The sequence below is a fragment of the Lampetra fluviatilis genome, chromosome 14 (genome assembly GCF_964198595.1).
Source record: "Lampetra fluviatilis chromosome 14, kcLamFluv1.1, whole genome shotgun sequence".
Classification (NCBI taxonomy): Eukaryota; Metazoa; Chordata; class Hyperoartia; order Petromyzontiformes; family Petromyzontidae; genus Lampetra; species Lampetra fluviatilis.
The window spans coordinates 5,262,859-5,281,157 of record NC_136288.1 but is presented as its reverse complement, the minus strand read 5'-3'; the positions used below and the strand labels follow the sequence as shown (position 1 = coordinate 5,281,157).

Here is an 18,299-nt window from a genome sequence, read left to right as displayed (position 1 = left end):
CCTTGAAAGGTCTGGACACAGTCCCATCAGTGAGCTCCTCCAGAAAGCAAGGTTGCGTTGGCTGCACCACGTAGCCCACCAGCCCAGTCACTGCATGCCCAAGCAGCTTCTGTTTGGCCAGATAGAGGGTGCTAAATAGGTGTGGCACAGGTTCGAGAAAACTTGGACTGATTGTGAAACAGAAGGATTTAGAGTTGTTTGGACTTCAAATGACTGATACCACCAGTGTCAAGATCGTCCTCTGTGGAGGAGGTTTGTGAAGGGCACTGCTGGGGAGTTGGAGACAGTCGCCCTCCAGCAACAACTGAGGGCAGAGTAGTGATGCTTTCAACAATGAGCAGAGCGCCGGGTGTCTTAAATGCAGAAAATTGGCACAGTGGGGAGCACAGTTGGTGCATCTGCCAGTCATCTCAGTTAACTCATGGCACCTGGGTTTCTTCCGTGATTTCCTGCTCACGGGCCTTTGACACTTCACGTGGCCTCAAAGTGCACCTAGCATGGCACAAGCACCGTGATGACTTCACAGCCACTTAGTGGTGAATGGTAGTTGTTGTTGTACCCGTGTGTATGGATAGTGGAAGTGTAGTGGTACTGGAAATTCAAGTTCGATTCCTGCTCACGATATATAACAGTGTCGAATATTTGAACTGGGCCTCCCGTAGGTAGACTCAGTCTCAAATGAGTACTTGGTGTGATGTGTTAACATCAACATTTCGGAGACAAAGGTGGTTGGGTGTGGTATTAGCTACCCCCCCCCCGTATCCCGTGCTGGCCTTCATGGGTGCTAGCTATCAGTACTTGCCTCAACAATCCATTAAAGGCTACATTGGGGGTCTTGGCCTTTGTACTCATGTGTAGCTGCATGTGTGTGGTGACAGTGTCTCATGAGACGACTTCAGAGACACAACTGTAGGGGGTTTCTTATTTATTTTTTAATACTTTAACGACAGGGTCACAGAGTAGCATTAGCGCTGACTGACTTATAGCCTAGCCAACCATACAGCAACAGCGGCGACATACAACTCTATAGCTGGCTGACTATATAGTGATGACGGCGATGAAAGAGATGGCAGCGATGACAGCGACGACAGCCAGGACCCCGAACCCACACACATGACAGCCCCAAACCCCCATTTGCCTCTCACTTATATTCACTCAGCATGGCCAAGCCCCGCCCTTGGCCACGCCCCTCTTCTCGAACTCTCCCGCGGGTTCCAGGAGCTTCCAGTTCGATCCCCTTTTTGACCCTTGGCCCAGTTATGCCCCCCCTGTTGGTCGCTCGCGTATGTGTCATCTTATGCTGCACCCACACTCGTAGTTAACACCCATGGCCACTAGATGGTATGTTGTCATTACATATGCATGGGTTTGTGCGTTCTGTGTGCATGCATGTGTCTGCTTGTAGCCGCACATTTGTGTGCTTGTCCGAGAGTGTGTGAGTGTTTTCTTGTGTTTGTTTGCATGCATATGTATGTAAACTTGTACGTGTGTGTGTACGTGTGCGTCTCTGTGCTTCGAGTCTTCTAAACAATGGATGTTGAGCACACCCAGAGGCCTAAACCACAAAGCCAGCAACAAACAGCCCTCTTAAAGGTATTATAGATATAAGAGTGAATACGTTTCTTAAATTGAGTAAGGTTATACGAACTTTGGGAAAGAGGTGATGGGATGGAATTCCAAAGTCGAGCAACGCATCCTTGTTTATGTGTGGGTGTGTACATATGTGTGTGGGGAATGGTACTGTAGCGGTTAGCACGCTGTACTACGAGCCCAGCGACCCGAGTTCGATTTCCGCTCACGGCCAACACCAGTGACTATTATCTGAACCGGTCGTGGGCTTCGCCTAGGTTGACTGATTAACCTAGTGCAATGTATAAAAACATTGCCACGAGGGAGACAAAGGCGGCCGGTTGTGGTACTAGCAACCCAGCCCCTCATGTGCCGTACCAGCCTCCATAGATGCTCGTTTTACAGCACTTGCCCCAACAGTTTGTTAAGGCTATACGGGGGAATCTTTGTGCGTGTGTGCGTGTGTGAAATTGGCATGTGTTATCTGCAATCTGGGGAAGCAAGACTGACCCCACAGGTGGTGTTTTTCTGGCTGTCTCTTCAGTGTTTGGACGAATCTCAGCCCGCAGCGCACGTCCATGTGCATGCCGCCAGGCTTTCTTTGTGAGAGACGTTAAGCCAAATTTTGCCAGCCACTCTGCCTTTGAAGGTCATCGAACAAGCAGGGGCCATTGTGTTGCATTGTCATGGCCTTTAAAAAGTACTTCTGGCATTAAGTGCAACGAGTTTGATCTCAAACCAGCCTCTGGTGACTTCACACCAGGATAACAAGTTCATATGCATTTGTTTTCATCCTTGCAGTGGCTTTTGGCTAGCCATCGAACAAAGACGATTACCACATCGCGTGCTTTCAGATGCGCTTCTGCGGCCGTCTGGAATGCCCTTCCTTCTGATATTAGGAAGCCCCTGGAGCTGTGCACTTTTCAATCTAGATCAAAAACTAATTTTATTTACAACCGCTTTTTTTACATTTAGTTTGCTATCCTTCCCCGCACCTCCGATTAGCACGGTTGGCTATGTATGGTGTGAAAGAAGTTAAACATACATACGTTGTTGTGCTTGCTTTTATGTGCCAGATGATAATTTAGTTAGCTCTACATAAGGTAGATGCTTGTCTGCTTAATTTGAGGAGCATAACGTTGTGATATGCAGTATTATGATTATTGGAAGTAGTTGTGTTGTAGGGAAACATGAAGTTATAATGTCTAGGCGGGTTCTGTAATTGATGACAGTGTGATCGGTACATCATTTATTGGCGATAAATCAAATAGGGAAAAAAACTACCTTCAGGAAAATTAACCATTTCCAGTTTATGTGTTATTACTGTACATGCAGTGTACAGTCTTGTTACTCGCATATATTGATGTGAATGGGCACGTTTTATAACTTGTGGGTGTAATTTTGACGTAAGAAAATGCAAATGATGACAGCTAATATATTACAGCACGGTATGTTCAATTGTAATGTTCTTTTTGGCAATAAAAAGCAATACATTCTATTTCCTTGGCCTTGAAATGTGACTGCTCGTACATAAAACCAGTGTGTGTGCTACACAAAGAGACTTGTGCCGTGAGGTAGATTTTTTTCGACTAAAACCTTTGCATGCACGTTTTCTTTTGGCAGGCATTGTAACGGTGTTTTTTTTTATTAAGAGATACCTTGCGGTGCAAATGTCATTTCTCATGAAATATTTAACTCGACCAAAAAGAAACACAAACTAAAATCAGCCTACGCAGCTCGTGCAATGTTCCTTTCACTTCTGTCATGTTTGTCTTCTTTCTCACATTCGAAACAATGGTTCTCTGAATTGTCCTCGGAAGTGTTTTTTTCCCCCCTTCTTCATCGTTTCCGAAGGCACGGAATGCAAAGAGCAATTCCTGCAACCACGTTATCATTTCCAGTGAAATCGCCAAATTTGATGGCTTAAAATATATATTTTGTTCGAGTTATCGTTGAATTGTTTCAATTGATTTGTTTCTTATGTCTCCTTCCACAACAGCACATGCAGGACATGGGGAACGGAAAAGCCAAGAAGCTCTATGAAGGATTTCTCCCCAAGGATTTCCGAAGGCCTGTTTCTGACCAGTATCCTTTAAGCAGAGCTTATGTCTCTGAGCCTTGTGGGGCATTATAATTGTTTCCTTCCCTTGCGCAGTGGGATGTATCAGTTGAAACCATTCATTATGCTAACATGACATCTGCTAGCCCCTGTAATCTTCATGAGTTGTGAAACAGTCCAGCGCATTAGACATCACTTATGTACACTACACGCGCATACCTATGCTCCGTAATGGCGGAGACAGTGGCGTTGCAAAATTACAGCATTAGAATCTCTCACTCAAAACTGTCCATATTACAGATTTATTTGGGTTAGTAAATATATGAATGTGTCGTTAAACCCGCCACCACCCGACACAGCCAATTAGTAAGGTTTGTCACGTAAACAGAACATGCCTATTCGTTACTAGTACAGTACACTGGTGTGTTGGAGAGTAAAGCCACAATATTTATAATCTGAGTACGACGTTTCGCCGGTAATTACAACTAGCTTCATCAGGCGATATCCAGATTTGTGGCAGCCAGATTTGTGGCAGTCGCCTGATGAAGCTCGTTTTAATTACTGGCGAAACATTGTACTCAGATTATAAATGTTGTGGCTTTGCTCTCCAACACCGGTGTGCTGTATTAGTAACGAATTGGAACGTTCTGTTTACGTGACAAGCCTTACTATTGGCTGTGTCGGGTGGTGGTGAATTTAACGACACATATATTTATGCGATCTAACCCAAAAAACCTACGTGTTAAACTGACCCAAAACTGTGTTTGTATTAAAAGTTGCAAAGCAAAGCATGTGAATGTGAATAAGGTATATCCGAACTTATTACCTACCTTTAACGCCGATTGCTATGCATTTACACAATCAATATGTATTTACATTGCAAGTATAGCAAGAGTAGAATCGTCTTCATTCTATAGAGACCACAATTTCAATTGTTCTTTTTCACTTGCTCGCTACACAGGCCTCATTATCTGTGCTTTGTTCCATTGCTGTCACTGATTTGTGTATTGTGCTGAACTGGGCATGGTCAAATTAAGTGCTGCTAGGTAATAGATTGTGCGATTGGGATGATAACATTAAGCATACTTAATGTGGAAGTCCCTTTTCCATGTCTTGAATGCAGGCTCTTGGAAGTGTTGGCTCAGTGTTTTCCCATGTGCTCAGTAACGTGCAGTATTTTACACAGCCATATATTAAATTAATGTTATTTAAAGCCAGCGGAGAAACCATTGCATTGAAATATGTGTTTGCAAATTAGATGTGCGAATATCCATTTTTTTATCTCTGTAAAATGCTTTTATGCCCTAACCATCACAAGGTACTGTAACCAAATGACATCGCATTTTATATTGGTTTTCTACTCTGCCTTGTGGCTCATATTTTATGTGTCCCCAATAAAGCTTAATTAGGTTATAAATAATGTCTAATTTGATCACTTTCAATTTCGTACATTTCCTGCAAAGTAAAAAAATGGCTGCCAAATGAAATTGCACAGAAATTGAATATACATTATCCACATGTCAATAAATGTAATTCTTTGAGTCATGTTCTAAAATTCATTTTGGTGCCTTGCCTTTACAGATTTGTTTTTTTCTCTTCTGTAAATGGTTAGTCTTTCAACCTTTTTAATTTTCTAATAAAAAAATTAATAGTTTATGGATATGAGTTTTTTGCAGCACTATTAAGGGCATTAATTCCTTTTGAAGGTCAGCTGTAACCTTCCCACGACATAAGGCTTTTGCCTCGAGGATGAACTTCGTGTGTTTGCCTTGCTTTGAAGGTCACCCGTGGATACAGGGAGGTTAATAACTACAACACGAACGACTCCACTGCCTTTAACATATCCATGTTTGTTTCTGAACGTCTGACAAGAAATGCACACGGTCGTTTGCCCTCTGCTGTGTGACGTCACACGAATGTCAAATTGCGTATGTGTGCGCCGTGTGGCAGTGGCATGCTGATCCTTGCTCTGCCCTATAATCTCAGTGACCCATATTCCATCCCGGCCTGCTGCACATGAATAAACCTGCTCTCTGTGCTGGGCTCGGGCCTTCCCTAGTTTGACTTGGCATACAATTCTGCAATACACTTAAGTGGAGGAGACAGGTTTGGGGTCTCAAGCACAGATGAATTTTGAGAGAGCTAGCCACAGGGCAGTGATGTTTTGTCGGAGGCAGTCCACCAAGGAGGCTTATAACCTCTATCATCTGTGCAGTTTTGAGCGTTTTGCCCACACACAAAAGTGCAAAACTTTACTAAGAAAATTGCCAAAGCAGTGCTTTTCTGAAATGTGCATTGAGACTGAGGTTATGTAATTACAATATACTTAAAAAGGGTGTTTATTATAAATGTACAGACAAGCCAGCCAACCTATTCAGTGTTAACCTCACTAACCTTTGCTGCAAATTTCAGTAAATATAATACAATTTTAACAGCTTAATCTAAAATGCACTGTCTAATAACCATACATTGCTTAGCCAGGGCTCTGATGCAAGATATAATTTTAATCTTGCTTGGCCATGCTGGTGAGCCATTGAAAAAAAAACCAGTGTTCATTTACTGTGCATTTTTAATGAGATCTTCTTGGCTGCTGTTTTTTTTTGCATTTGTTCTACATGGCAATGCACATGAGTACTGCCCGTTCAAAGTGTATGCTAACAAGTGCAACCGTGGCAAGCTCTTTGTTGTAGAGAGAGTTGCACTTGGGATTTTTATTGTTAGGAAAATGCACTTTAATTATTGTCCTCAAAACTTTATGTATATATGAAGGTTGCACCATCACATCATGTATGCAGCTTTGCCTGTCCAAGCTCATTATATTATCTTCATTATTATCTAACCTATATAATTCATTTTTTGTCTATCTGTCTGTCTATCTGTCTGTCCGTCCGTCCGTCTGCGTACGCTCCCTTGCGGGGGATGTAACTCTAGGACCGTGGGGTTCGGCGAGATTACATTTTGCAGGTGGGCACGCCCCCGGCCCCGCGGTAAACTTAGGCATTTCCGATTTTTCGTCTTTAAACTTTAAATGGAACCGATTATCGATTTAGTGCGATTTCTCATTATTTATTTATTTAACGATTTATTTATTTATTTACTATTGCCGACCGGCGCGGACCACGGCGGTTGCCCCTGGCAACGGGTAGCGACGCATTCGCTGTGGGGTGGACGCCATTTTTAATTCCCGTTATAAATATGCGCACGCATTAACACGCGACTCTGAGGTAAATTCATCAAAGTTTCACGTCCTCTTCACTCCCCCCCCACCCCAATGTGTGCAGTTACTATTATAGGGTCGGTAGATAATAAAATTATAGCGATTAGACAGTATTATTGTAGCGCGGGGGGGGGGGGGTTAACGGCCCCAGCACCCAGCCTCAGCCGGGTGGGCAATCTAGGCGAGGCCGGAGGCTCTGCACGGTACTAGGCCTCGACACGCAACTCTGTCAGGCGACGACTTTGTGGTATAAACTCGATATACCCAGCGTTGCCCGGGGGGAAAAGTACATTTAAAATCTTCTGAAAACTTTAAAACATAACATACCAATGAAAATAACATACCAATGAAAATACAACTGTGTAATTAAAATTCTAAACCCGACCGCGCCAAGAATCGATTCTCTGAATCGCGAAAAGGAATCGACGGTTGTAGATTAATTTAGAATCGCCTTATTTCCGTTTAATATAAGTTGGTTATAGAGTTGATATAAACTGCTACGAATGGGAAATATCCGGCGTTGACCGGGGCTAAAATATTATTAAAAACTCCTGCAAACTTTAAAACATAACATACAAATGAAAATAAAACTCTGTAATTAAAAATGGAAACCTCCTATGCGCCAGGAATCGATTCTTTGAATCGCGCAAAGGAATCATCGAAGGTTGTAGATTCCTTTAGGATCGCCCTTAACATGTGGTGAGGGAGAGAGTGGTGAGGGGGAGAGTGGTGAGGGGGAGAGTGGTGAGGGGGAGAGTGGTGAGGGGGAGAGTGGTGAGGGGGAGAGTGGTGAGGGGGAGAGTGGTGAGGGGGAGAGTGGTGAGGGGGAGAGTGGTGAGGGGGAGAGTGGTGAGGGGGAGAGTGGTGGTGGTGTGGGTGAGTGGTGGTGGTGTGGGTGAGTGGTGGTGGTGTGGGTGAGTGGTGAGGGTGAGGTTGAGTGGTGAGGGTGAGTGGGGAGGGTGAGTGGCGGTTGTTAGTGGTGATTAGTGAGGGGTGAGTGGTGAGGGTTAGTGGTGAGCATGAGTGGTGAGGGTGAGTGTTGAGCGTGAGTGGTGAGGGTGAGTGGTGAGTGGTGAGGGTGAGTGGCGGTTGTGAGTGGTGATTAGTGAGGGGTGAGTGGTGAGGGTGAGCGTGAGTGGTTAGGGTGAGTGGTGAGGGTGAGCAGTGAGGGTGAGCAGTGAGGGTGAGTGGTGATTGGTGAGGGTGTGATTGGTGAGGATGAGTGGTGAGTGGTCAGGGTGAGTGGTGAGGGTGAGCGGTGAGGGTGAGTGTTGAGGGTGAGTGGTGAGTGGTTAGGGTGAGTAGTGAGGGTGAGTGGTGAGCGTGAGTGGTGAGTGGTGAGCGTGACTGGTGAGGGAGACTGGTGAGGGAGACTGGTGAGGGAGAGTGGTGAGGGAGAGTGGTGAGGGAGAGTGGTGAGGATGAGTAGTGAGTGGTGAGTGTGAGTGGTGATCGGTGAAGGTGAGTGGTGAGGGTGAGTGGGGAGGGTGAGTGGCGGTTGTTAGTGGTGATTAGTGAGGGGTGAGTGGTGAGGGTGAGCGTGAGTGGTGAGGTTGAGTGGTGAGCAGTGAGGGTGAGTGGTGATTGGTGAGGGTGTGATTGGTGAGGATGAGTGGTGAGGGTGAGTAGTGAGGGTGAGTGGTTGTTGTGAGGGTGAGTGGTTGTTTTGAGGGTGCGTGGTGAGGGTGAGTGGTAAGAGTGAGTGGTGAGGGTGAGTGACGGTTGTGAGAGGTGATTAGTGAGTGGTGAGGGTGAGTGGTGAGGGTTAGTGGTGAGGGTGAGTGGCGGTTGTGAGTGGTGATTAGTGAGGGGTGAGTGGTGAGGGTGAGCGTGAGTGGTGAGGGTGAGTGGTGAGCGGTGAGGGTGAGCAGTGAGGGTGAGTGGTGATTGGTGAGGATGTGATTGGTGAGGATGAGTGGTGAGTGGTCAGGGTGAGTGGTGAGCGGTGAGGGTGAGTGTTGAGGGTGAGTGCTGAGCGGTGAGGGTGAGTGTTGAGGGTGAGTGGTGAGTAGTGAGGGTGAGTGGTGAGCGTGACTGGTGAGTGGTGAGGGTGAGTGGTGAGGGAAAGTGGTGAGGGTGAATGGTGAGGGTGAGTGGTGAGGGTGAATGGTGAGGGTGAGTGATGAGGGTGAGTGGTGATTGGTGAGTGGTGAGGGTGAGTGGTGAGGGTGAGTCGGGAGGGTGAGTGGCAGTTGTGAGTGGTGATTAGTGAGAGGTGAGTGGTGAGGGTGAGCGTGAGTGGTGAGGGTGAGGTTGAGTGGTGAGCGGTGAGGGTGAGCAGTGAGGGTGAGTGGTGATTGGTGAGGGTGCGATTGGTGAGGATGAGTAGTGAGGGTGAGTGGTTGTTGTGAGGGTGAGTGGTGAGGGTGTGTGATGAGGGTGAGTGGTGAGGGTGTGTGATGAGGGTGAGTGGTAAGAGTGAGTGGTGAGGGTGAGTGAGGTGATTAGTGAGTGGTGAGGGTGAGTGGTGAGGGTTAGTGGTGAGCATGAGTGGTGAGGGTGAGTGTTGAGCGTGAGTGGTGAGGGTGAGTGGTGATTGTTGAGGGTGTGATTGGTGAGGGTGAGTGGTCAGGGTGAGTGGTGAGGGTGAGAGGTGAGGGTGAGTGGTGAGGGTGAGTGGTGAGTAGTGAGGGTGAGTGGTGAGCGTGACTGGTGAGTGGTGAGGGAGAGTGGTGGTGAGAGGTGAGGGTGAGTGGTGAGTAGTGAGGGTGAGTGGTGAGCGTGACTGGTGAGTGGTGAGGGAGAGTGGTGAGGGAGAGTGGTGAGGGTGAGTGGTGAGGGTGAGTGGCAAGTGGTGAGGGTGAGTGGTGAGGGTGAGTGGTGATTGGTGAGGGTGTGATTGGTGAGGATTAGTGGTGAGTGGTGAGGGTGAGTAGTGAGGGTGAGTGCTGAGCGGTGAGGGTGAGTGGTTGTTGTGAGGGTGAGTGGTGAGGGTGAGTGGTGATTGTTGAGGGTGTGATTGGTGAGGATGAGTGGTGAGTAGTGAGGGTGAGTGGTGACGGTGAGTGGTGAGGGTGAGTGTTGAGGGTGAGTGGTGAGGGTGAGTGGCGGTTATGAGTGGTGATTAGTGAGGGGTGAGTGGTGAGGGTGAGCGTGAGTGGTGAGGGTGAGCAGTGCGGGTGAGTGGTGATTGGTGAGGGTGTGATTGGTGAGGATGAGTGGTGAGTGGTCAGGGTGAGTGGTGAGGGTGAGTGGTTGTTGTGAGGGTGAGTGGTGAGGATGAGTGGTGAGGGTGAGTGGCGGTTGTGAGTGGTGATGGGTGAGTGGTGAGCGGTGAGGGGTGAGTGGTGAGGGTGAGTGGTGAGGGTGAGTGGTTAGGGTGAGTGCTGAGTTGTGAGGGTGAGTGGTGAGAGAGTGGTTAGTTTTGAGGGTGAGTGGTGAGGTTGAGTGGTGAAGGTTAGTGGAGAGTGGTGAGTGGTGATTGGTCAGTGGTAATTGGTGAGGATGAATGGTGAGTAGTGAGGGTGAAGTTGAGTGGTGAGGGTGAGTGGTGGTTGTGATGGTGAGTGGTGAGGGTGAGTGGTGAGGCTGAATGGTGAGGGTGAATGGTGAGAGTGAGTGGTGAGTGGTGAGGGAGAGTGGTGAGTGAGGGTGGTGAGGGTTAGTGGTGAGGGTTAGTGGTGAGAGTGAGTGGTGAGGGTGAGTGGTGATCGGTGAGTGGTGAGGGTAAGTGGTGAGGGTGAGTGGTGAGGGAGATTGGTGAGGGAGGTTGGTGAGTGGTGAGTTGTGAGGGTGAATGGTGAATAGTGAGTGGGAGTGGTGAGTGGTGAGGGTGAATGATGAGTACAGTCAATATGCACTGCTGTTATCATACCAGGTACCACCACCACAATATGTACTCCTCTCATCATAGCAGATACCACCACAGCAGTATGCACTGCTGTAATCATAGCAGGTACCAACACAGCAGTATGCACTGCTGTAATCATAGCAGGTACCAACACAGCAGTATGCACTGCTGTAGTGATAGCAGGTACAACCTCAGTCGGTATACACTGCTGTAGTGATAGTAGATACTGCTATCGAGTTGGTAGATACCGCTATAGTAAATACAACAGTCAGTATATACCACTACAGTCAGTCAATACTGCTACAGTCAGTATATACTACTATACAGTCAGTACATACTACCACGGTGAGTAGCTACTAGAGTCAGTAGATACTATTATAGGGTGAGTAGATACTGCTATAGATTTTGTAGTTACTACTATAGTCAGTGGATACTACTATAGAGTCAGCAGATACTATACAGTTAGTCGTTACGAGTATATAGTCGGTAGATACTACTGTAGGCCCAGTAAATACTACTATGGTCAGTAGTTATTACAGTCACTAAATACTACTACACAGTCAGTACCTACTACTGGCTCAGTAAATACTACGGTACAGTCAGTAGATACTACTACAGAGTCAATAGATACCACTTCCTCTGTTGTATGTAAGGTGTTGTTAGTATATATACCTACGAGGGGTAAAGATATTTTTTGAGGGGGGGGGGAGACCACAATTTTCGGAAACATTTTGACATCAACTATTTACCCTACACTTTCTACAACTTTTTGGACTTGTGAAAGCCTCTTATATATTTGTTGGTGGAGAAATGTACAAACAGCCCACCGGGCTTTGACAATACCTTAGTATCTGTGTATATATATGTAAGGTTTTTAAGAAATATATTTTTCACCCGGGCAAAGCCGGGTACTTCCGCTAGTATTTAATGAAATGGATTGAGAACTTTCATTTGTTTAACGTTATGAAGTTCACTTGTTTCAAAATATATTTCGTAATTAAGTTCGACTCCAAAAAGCTAGTCATATTTGAGTTTTGTTTGGAACGAGTGTCGTTACTTTATAACTGTCTCATTTGAAAGCGTATAGTTTGCTCTTTAAAGGGCTGCAATGTAAAGCTTAGTTTTCATTGTTTTTGTTTCAAATATATAAAATTAACATCATTATCAGCCATGGTCTATCCACTGATGCAATGATTTAGCATAGGATGACAACATTTTATTTAAAAACAATATAGACAGCCGCTAAGCAAAAGAAAACACTGCTACCATTCGTTTAACTTATTTCACACTGCACATAGCCAACAGAAAAACAAACACAACACAAAAAACGTTTCAAAACTGAATCATACCATATATTTAATGAATAAAATAAAACTAAGAGGAAACAAATTACTCACCAAGTATGCGCAGTTTCCACGTGGGTTACACAAAAGGTTGTGGTTTCTGTGAGAATAGGTCTCCTTTGTGTAGCCTTCTGTACGAGGCGAATTTATTGCATAGTGAAGCACGGACAAATACCGGCTACCCAGTCAAGAGTAACAGCGCACGAGCCTGTGACGCAACTGAAATATATATACGTGCGCAGGACACGCACCCATTGACCGCGACATAACCAATAAAATAGAGTAATTGTCCTGCTCAAATGGGCATTGAGAGATTGGTGCTCATCTGCTGTTTACAGCCCTAAGCCAGCGGTGGAATTTTCTCGTTCCCTTAGTGGTAGTTTATCCATAGAACAACCACTCTTGACATCCCCATAAAGTGGAACTTATTTTGATTGATCCGGCCACCTCGCCGGATTCAACAAAGTCGGGAACAAATAGTCAGAGCTCCCAATATAGTGCACGAACAATATTTTTTGCTCATTTCTATTTGAATTAAATAATGTATGTATCTACACTATGGAATAATTACACATAGCAATGAAAACTACGAAACATTTTTTTTTATCATACCAGGTCTGCCCCACTGAGCAAGATAGGTCTTTTTCATAAGCGACCTGGCCACAAATGACAGCTTCACAAAGTGACTTATCACGTAGCAATTTATAACAGCCAAATACTCCCAACGCATGTTTCTAATTGTGGAGGGAAAAATCGGAGGACTCGGATAAACATCGACGAAGCCACGAGGAGAACGTGCAAACTCCAAATATACAGGCATCAGTGTTGGGTTCGAACCTACGACCTCCTGTATACCATGCAAGAGAGATAACATCTTGCCACAGCGGCAGATTAAACAAATTCGGAAATAAATTAAGTCAGAGTTCCCATTGCGATGATATCAGCTTTTCAATATATAGTGCATTGACGATACATTTTGCTCATTATTTGAATGAAGTAGTGTATGTAGGTATGTATGTATGCATACTGTGGAGTCATTCCGCACAACATTAAGGAAGTTTGCATCGTATAGTGTAGTTATGCTTTGCTGTTCTGGCCAAATGGTGCTGAAGTCTGCTTGCTTGACCGCAGTTGGAAAGTTTGGAGTTGAAATCCCGTTCAGGTGTTGACTCACCCCATCATCCGCCCACCCACGTCACCTTTCCAGCTATGGGAGATGCCTGGCATGCTTCAAATAATTAATGTGTGCATAATTACGAAAGATAAATAACATTTGCAAGTCATTAACGTGCAATACACATGTTTTAACTCTCAACAACCAAACTTAATATTCGAATTTAATAATACTTTTAAATATAATGTACTTTTTAAAACTCTGAGCCCCTTGCCATCACTATAAAGCAGAGGTAGAAGGTCCGAAGAGATGTCGTGATGGAGTTTAAGAGTTTGTTGTAAAATGAATGTAAAATTGACGTGAGAGAGAGGGCCAAGCAGAGAGCATGTCGACAACTGAGGCGTCCAAGTGCACGTGTTAACCAAATTCCATCCAACAAATAAGTATACACCTTTAGATTTGCGAGTGCTAATGTCACGTACCTTTGTAATTCAAATGGCAGTGCGTAGTACGTGACATGTCCGAGGGTAGATGTGCGCATCTTGAATTCCCTATGAATGATTAGTGTGGAGCTTTCCGATAGACCCATACAGTTGGATTGACTGCAGAATGCCAATTCCCACCGCGTGCAGCTCCATTAGCGTACACACTCGCATTGTTCCGGTTCGGAAGGTTTTTTTTTGTACATTTAGTTTTCTTGATTTAGTTTGCCCTTTTCTAGCTCGCTGAATATTCCCGCTTACTTGGATCCAGCTTTGAGAGACTTTACTTAACCACTTTGAGAGAGACTGGTTTCTGCGATGGCAATGTGGAATTTACTCCCATTCAGACGCTGTCTTTCCGACAGACCTGTTCTTCACCTGAGGACGGGTGCTTGCGTTGTGGCCGAAACGTCGTGAGAATTATTTTATTATGTTTTATTTTTATTATTTTATTATTTCCCTTCTACGTGACTTTACCGAAAGAACCAAGAAGATTACTCCACAGGCTCAGTTACTGCCATCCAACGAACGGCGCTCAATGCTTGTCTGAGCCTATCATTTTGACCCCATATGTTATTTCAGTATTCCCATAATAAAATAGAAAATTGATTATATTCCGCTTGCATCGTGAGGATTATGTGGGCCGACGTTGCCAGTTAAAAGGAGGCTGCTTCTTTGTCAAGCATTCAAAAGAAATTGTTATCAGAAAGCTGCATGCAATGACACTGAGGCTGAGCCAAATGGGCAGACCCTGCTTGCTTGGCATGCCTTGCCATCTATATGTAGTTTTGTCCCATCAAAAGCTATTTCCAATAGCAAAGTGTTGGATAACTGCTGTTCAGCTCTCACTGGGCTCTGTGTGATTTTGAGATCCCTGCTTTGCAAAAGCAAGGTTTGCCCTTCTCTTGCAGTGCGTTTGAATTGTCCGTTCCCTGGGAAATATTTCTCCCCCCACTTTGACAATGAATTGAATCTACTGAAGAGCTGTTCCCACTGATATATGTATTGCCCAAGTCACACCACCACTGTTGTTATTGTGAACTATAATCACAGTGTGTGTTAGCAGCTGCGAGGTTGTATTTTTTAATGACGGAATATGGTGTTTGGTGTTTCGGATATCTATGTAAATAATCCACTTTTGAACAAATACAACGACGATTATTTTATGGTTTTATGTTAGCACATTGTGTTGCGACATTGCATTCCTTAGTGACAGCATCTCTGCAGGGCTGCTGAGGCTTTTATAAGGGACAAGTATGACAAGAAGAGGTACATGGACAGAAATGCTGACATGAGCTCACCCAAGGTCAGTTCCTGCACCAATGAACTTCCCACGTGTGAAATGTAGTTGTAAGGACATTACCGCAGCCGATTAAATGTTACATTATAATTTGAAAATATTCAACACGTTTTGCTTGACTATTAATTCTCGCAATGTCAGCCGAATAGGCTAGCAGTCGGCATGCTCGCCAAGTATATGTATGCTCAGGTTTTTTTTTTGGCGCCTAGGGAATAGAAAACGATGTCGTCTGCTACAAAGTGATATTGTTTGTGCAAGTAGGCCACTCACAAAATTGGGTATTTGGTAAATGCCAAAATTCTGCATGGCTTTCTTCATACTAACTGCGTATGATCACAATGAAAAAAATAAATATCTAATAGGGTTGTCAACCGAATTAAGGACATTTTGAGTACGCATGTAGTTAATTCTATATGATCTCAGCACTCATGTATCGCAAATATTTTTTTTTATCTTTGTGGAAAAAAAATAGTTTTCATGTTTTTGCAAATAGTTTGCACGATCTCAAGGGTGACACTTTTTATTTTTTGTGCGCTATTGTATTTGTGCCAAAATACATAATTAGCACGCTTATACGGCTGCCGTGCTTGCATTTTGATATTCAGTTGTTTAAGTTAAGACTGCCCCATTGAAGGTTAATGTTCTAAATATATACGTATAATGCTATTTCCAATGATTGTGATGCTGTTGTGGAATAGTCTACAAATATTTATCACAGCCAAATACTCACAATGCATGTTTCTAAATGTGGAGGGAAAAACCGGAGAACCCGGATAAAAATCTACGAGGCCACGAGGAGCACCTGCAAACTCCAAATATACAGACATCAGGGTTGGGATCGAACCTGCGACCTCCTGTCATTGTAGTTTAACACAATTGAGCAAGGCAATTCATTAATTCGCCCTTCGGTTTATTTGCTGAGGCTGTTTACCAATAACTCTTTGCTTTGTTTAACTTTTAATGAGTAAATATTGTTGTGAATAGCTGTGTAGCTTTCTTGCGAACAATGAGTGTTGCATGAAGAGATTGGTCCCCACCAAGCCAAGAGCTTTCAGTGAAGTTGATGACAACCACACTCTTATATTAACAGGAAGACATTGTGGACTTAATTCACATTTACTTTCCCGGAAGTACATTTTGGTCACATAGTACCAACATTTCATGGTAAATTAGTCAATGACTCAAATTCGTATCTCAAGCTCTTGCTGCATTAATCAGGTCCATTTTTTTTACTTTGAATATATGTGTATTTTTACACGTGTGTGCTAACATCTAAGCGTATGTGCGTTGGTAATATTTTACACCAGAGTGTGAAAGTTGCATTCGTTTATAAGTTGGCTTGGACCTCTATCACTTGAATTTGCCTTGTTTGGCATGATGTCGTCTTCCTCGCCTGGTATGCAGGAGGTTGAGGGTTTGATTGCGACCCCAACGCCTGCTGTATATTTGAAGTTTGCGTGTTCTATCCATTGGTCGCGTGGATTTTTTCTCCGGGTCCCCCATTTTTTCCCTCCACATTTAGAAACATGTGTTGAGATCATTTTGATTGCTTACATTATTTGGTTGCTGTAAATTTCCACGTGATAAAAAAAAAGTGAATGCTTCATTGGGCTTTACCTGGTAAAATATTTTTATTTTTATTTTTTTTATCTTTGTTACTGATTTGCTTACCTTTCCTGTTAGTTGCACTCACTATCGTGTTTGTGTATTGTTTGTTGTAACGTTCTGACCCAGCCCTACTGGACATCTTTGAAAAAGCATTGTAGCTTATCGGATTCCTCCGGTGCAAATAAATATTTTGATTTTGATGCATTCTGCCACGAATGAAACGTACATAAATAATGCCGCTCTCCTTTTGTTTTCTGTAGCTGTACTAACACCACCGGTTGACTCGGTCTTAACAAATGAGCACATGTAGCGCCATGTGTCAGCGCAGGGGAACAGAGTTGAAAGCAGGCGTGAGCCACCCACCACCACCTCGCTGTGCCGTCCTTCGCCCCAAACTAAATGTGTGCTCTCATTAACCACGCTGATACTCACGGTCCCTGGGACACGCTGAAGATAGTCTTTGTTTTTCTACATGTGTACCCAATGCATCATTTTGGCATTTTATATCATTTTTGGCACAACAATTGGATTGCATGCAGTTGAGGCTATAACAGGCATTAGCATAATTTAGCTTTTGAACTCGGTCTAGGTTTGGCCCATTGTGATCCGATTATGAATTTTTCTTGATTACATTATGCACTTATTTTTCAAGTGTTTATTGTATTCCTGTTTATTTATTTGATGTTCTTAAACATCACTGCACATTACAAGCTGTGCTTGCGATCAGGTTATGAGCATGGTGTAAGAGAAGATACTCCTAGCATGTAAATTAAACAAAATTTAAGTTTCTTAAGCTCATTTGAATTTCCATCTCTGTGAACTCGTGTAATGTTGTTTTTCAACATTTGTAAACACGTAAAAATATATTATTTGGTCTTTTTATATTGCAGTTAATGCTTGATAATACATAAAAATACGTTACGCTGCTGACTATTAAAATGCATATTGTGCATCTGCTGTTTCAGGAGAATCTGTTTACGATGGCTGGTTTTTTTCTTCATATAAATAATGGCAGTTACATTTTCTTTGCAGAGAAATGTTGAAAAGGACAAAGAAAAAGACAAAAAGGACAAAAAGAAAAAGGAAAATAAAAGCCCTGCTCCAGAGAAATCTCAGCCGGTGAGCATTGAAAAGCTCTTTCCCTTACATTGGAGTGACGACACATGCGAACACGGGTCAGAGTCTTAGATGTATAACCAATGTGGTTCTATCGCGATTGATGAGGCAAGATCAGATTGCACTGCATTGTATCGCAAGAAGTTGCAATACATTGTCCGAGTTGAAATATTACGCGGCAGAATGCAATGCGATCGAGTGCAATACTGCTGCAAAGTGTGTTGTTAGTAGTCATAAAAATAAAAGTCATACATAAAATAAAGATCCCCCATATAGCCTTACAGACTTGGGGCAAGTGCTGTTAGTGAGGACATATGAAGGCCGTAACGTCACGCAAAGGTAATGGAGGCCAGGACCACGTCCGGCCACCTTTCTCTCCTGAGAGGTGATGTTTACGCATTGCACCAGGTACTCATTTAAGGCTGAGTCGGCCTAGGGGAGGCCTAGGACCGTTTCAGATGATAATCACTGGTGAAGGTGGCCATGAGCAGGACTCAAACTCTGGTCACCGGATTCATAGCGCAGCGCACTAGCCGCAACACCGTTCCCCCCCACACACACACGCCGACATGTACACATGTATACACGTGCACTTATTCATCAACAAAGCATATATGCACATTTACACCAGGTCCAGCTCCTCTTGGATGGGAGGGCCAGCAGAGCAGAGCTGTTAAACAGTAAACTTTCGCACCTCCGAT

The 18,299-nt window shown here is 44.1% G+C and overlaps 1 protein-coding gene across 1 annotated transcript in view; it reads left to right on the top strand.

Moving 5' to 3' along the window:
• LOC144935835 (stromal membrane-associated protein 1-like) overlaps positions 1 to 18,299 on the top strand; it is a 144,443-nt gene that overhangs the window by 40,738 nt on the left and 85,406 nt on the right. Inside the window, exons 3-5 of the mRNA XM_078862628.1 lie at positions 3,569 to 3,654; positions 14,802 to 14,880; positions 17,515 to 17,601. Coding sequence (XP_078718754.1) covers positions 3,569 to 3,654; positions 14,802 to 14,880; positions 17,515 to 17,601 — 252 coding nt within the window. The remainder of the gene's footprint in view (positions 1 to 3,568; positions 3,655 to 14,801; positions 14,881 to 17,514; positions 17,602 to 18,299) is intronic.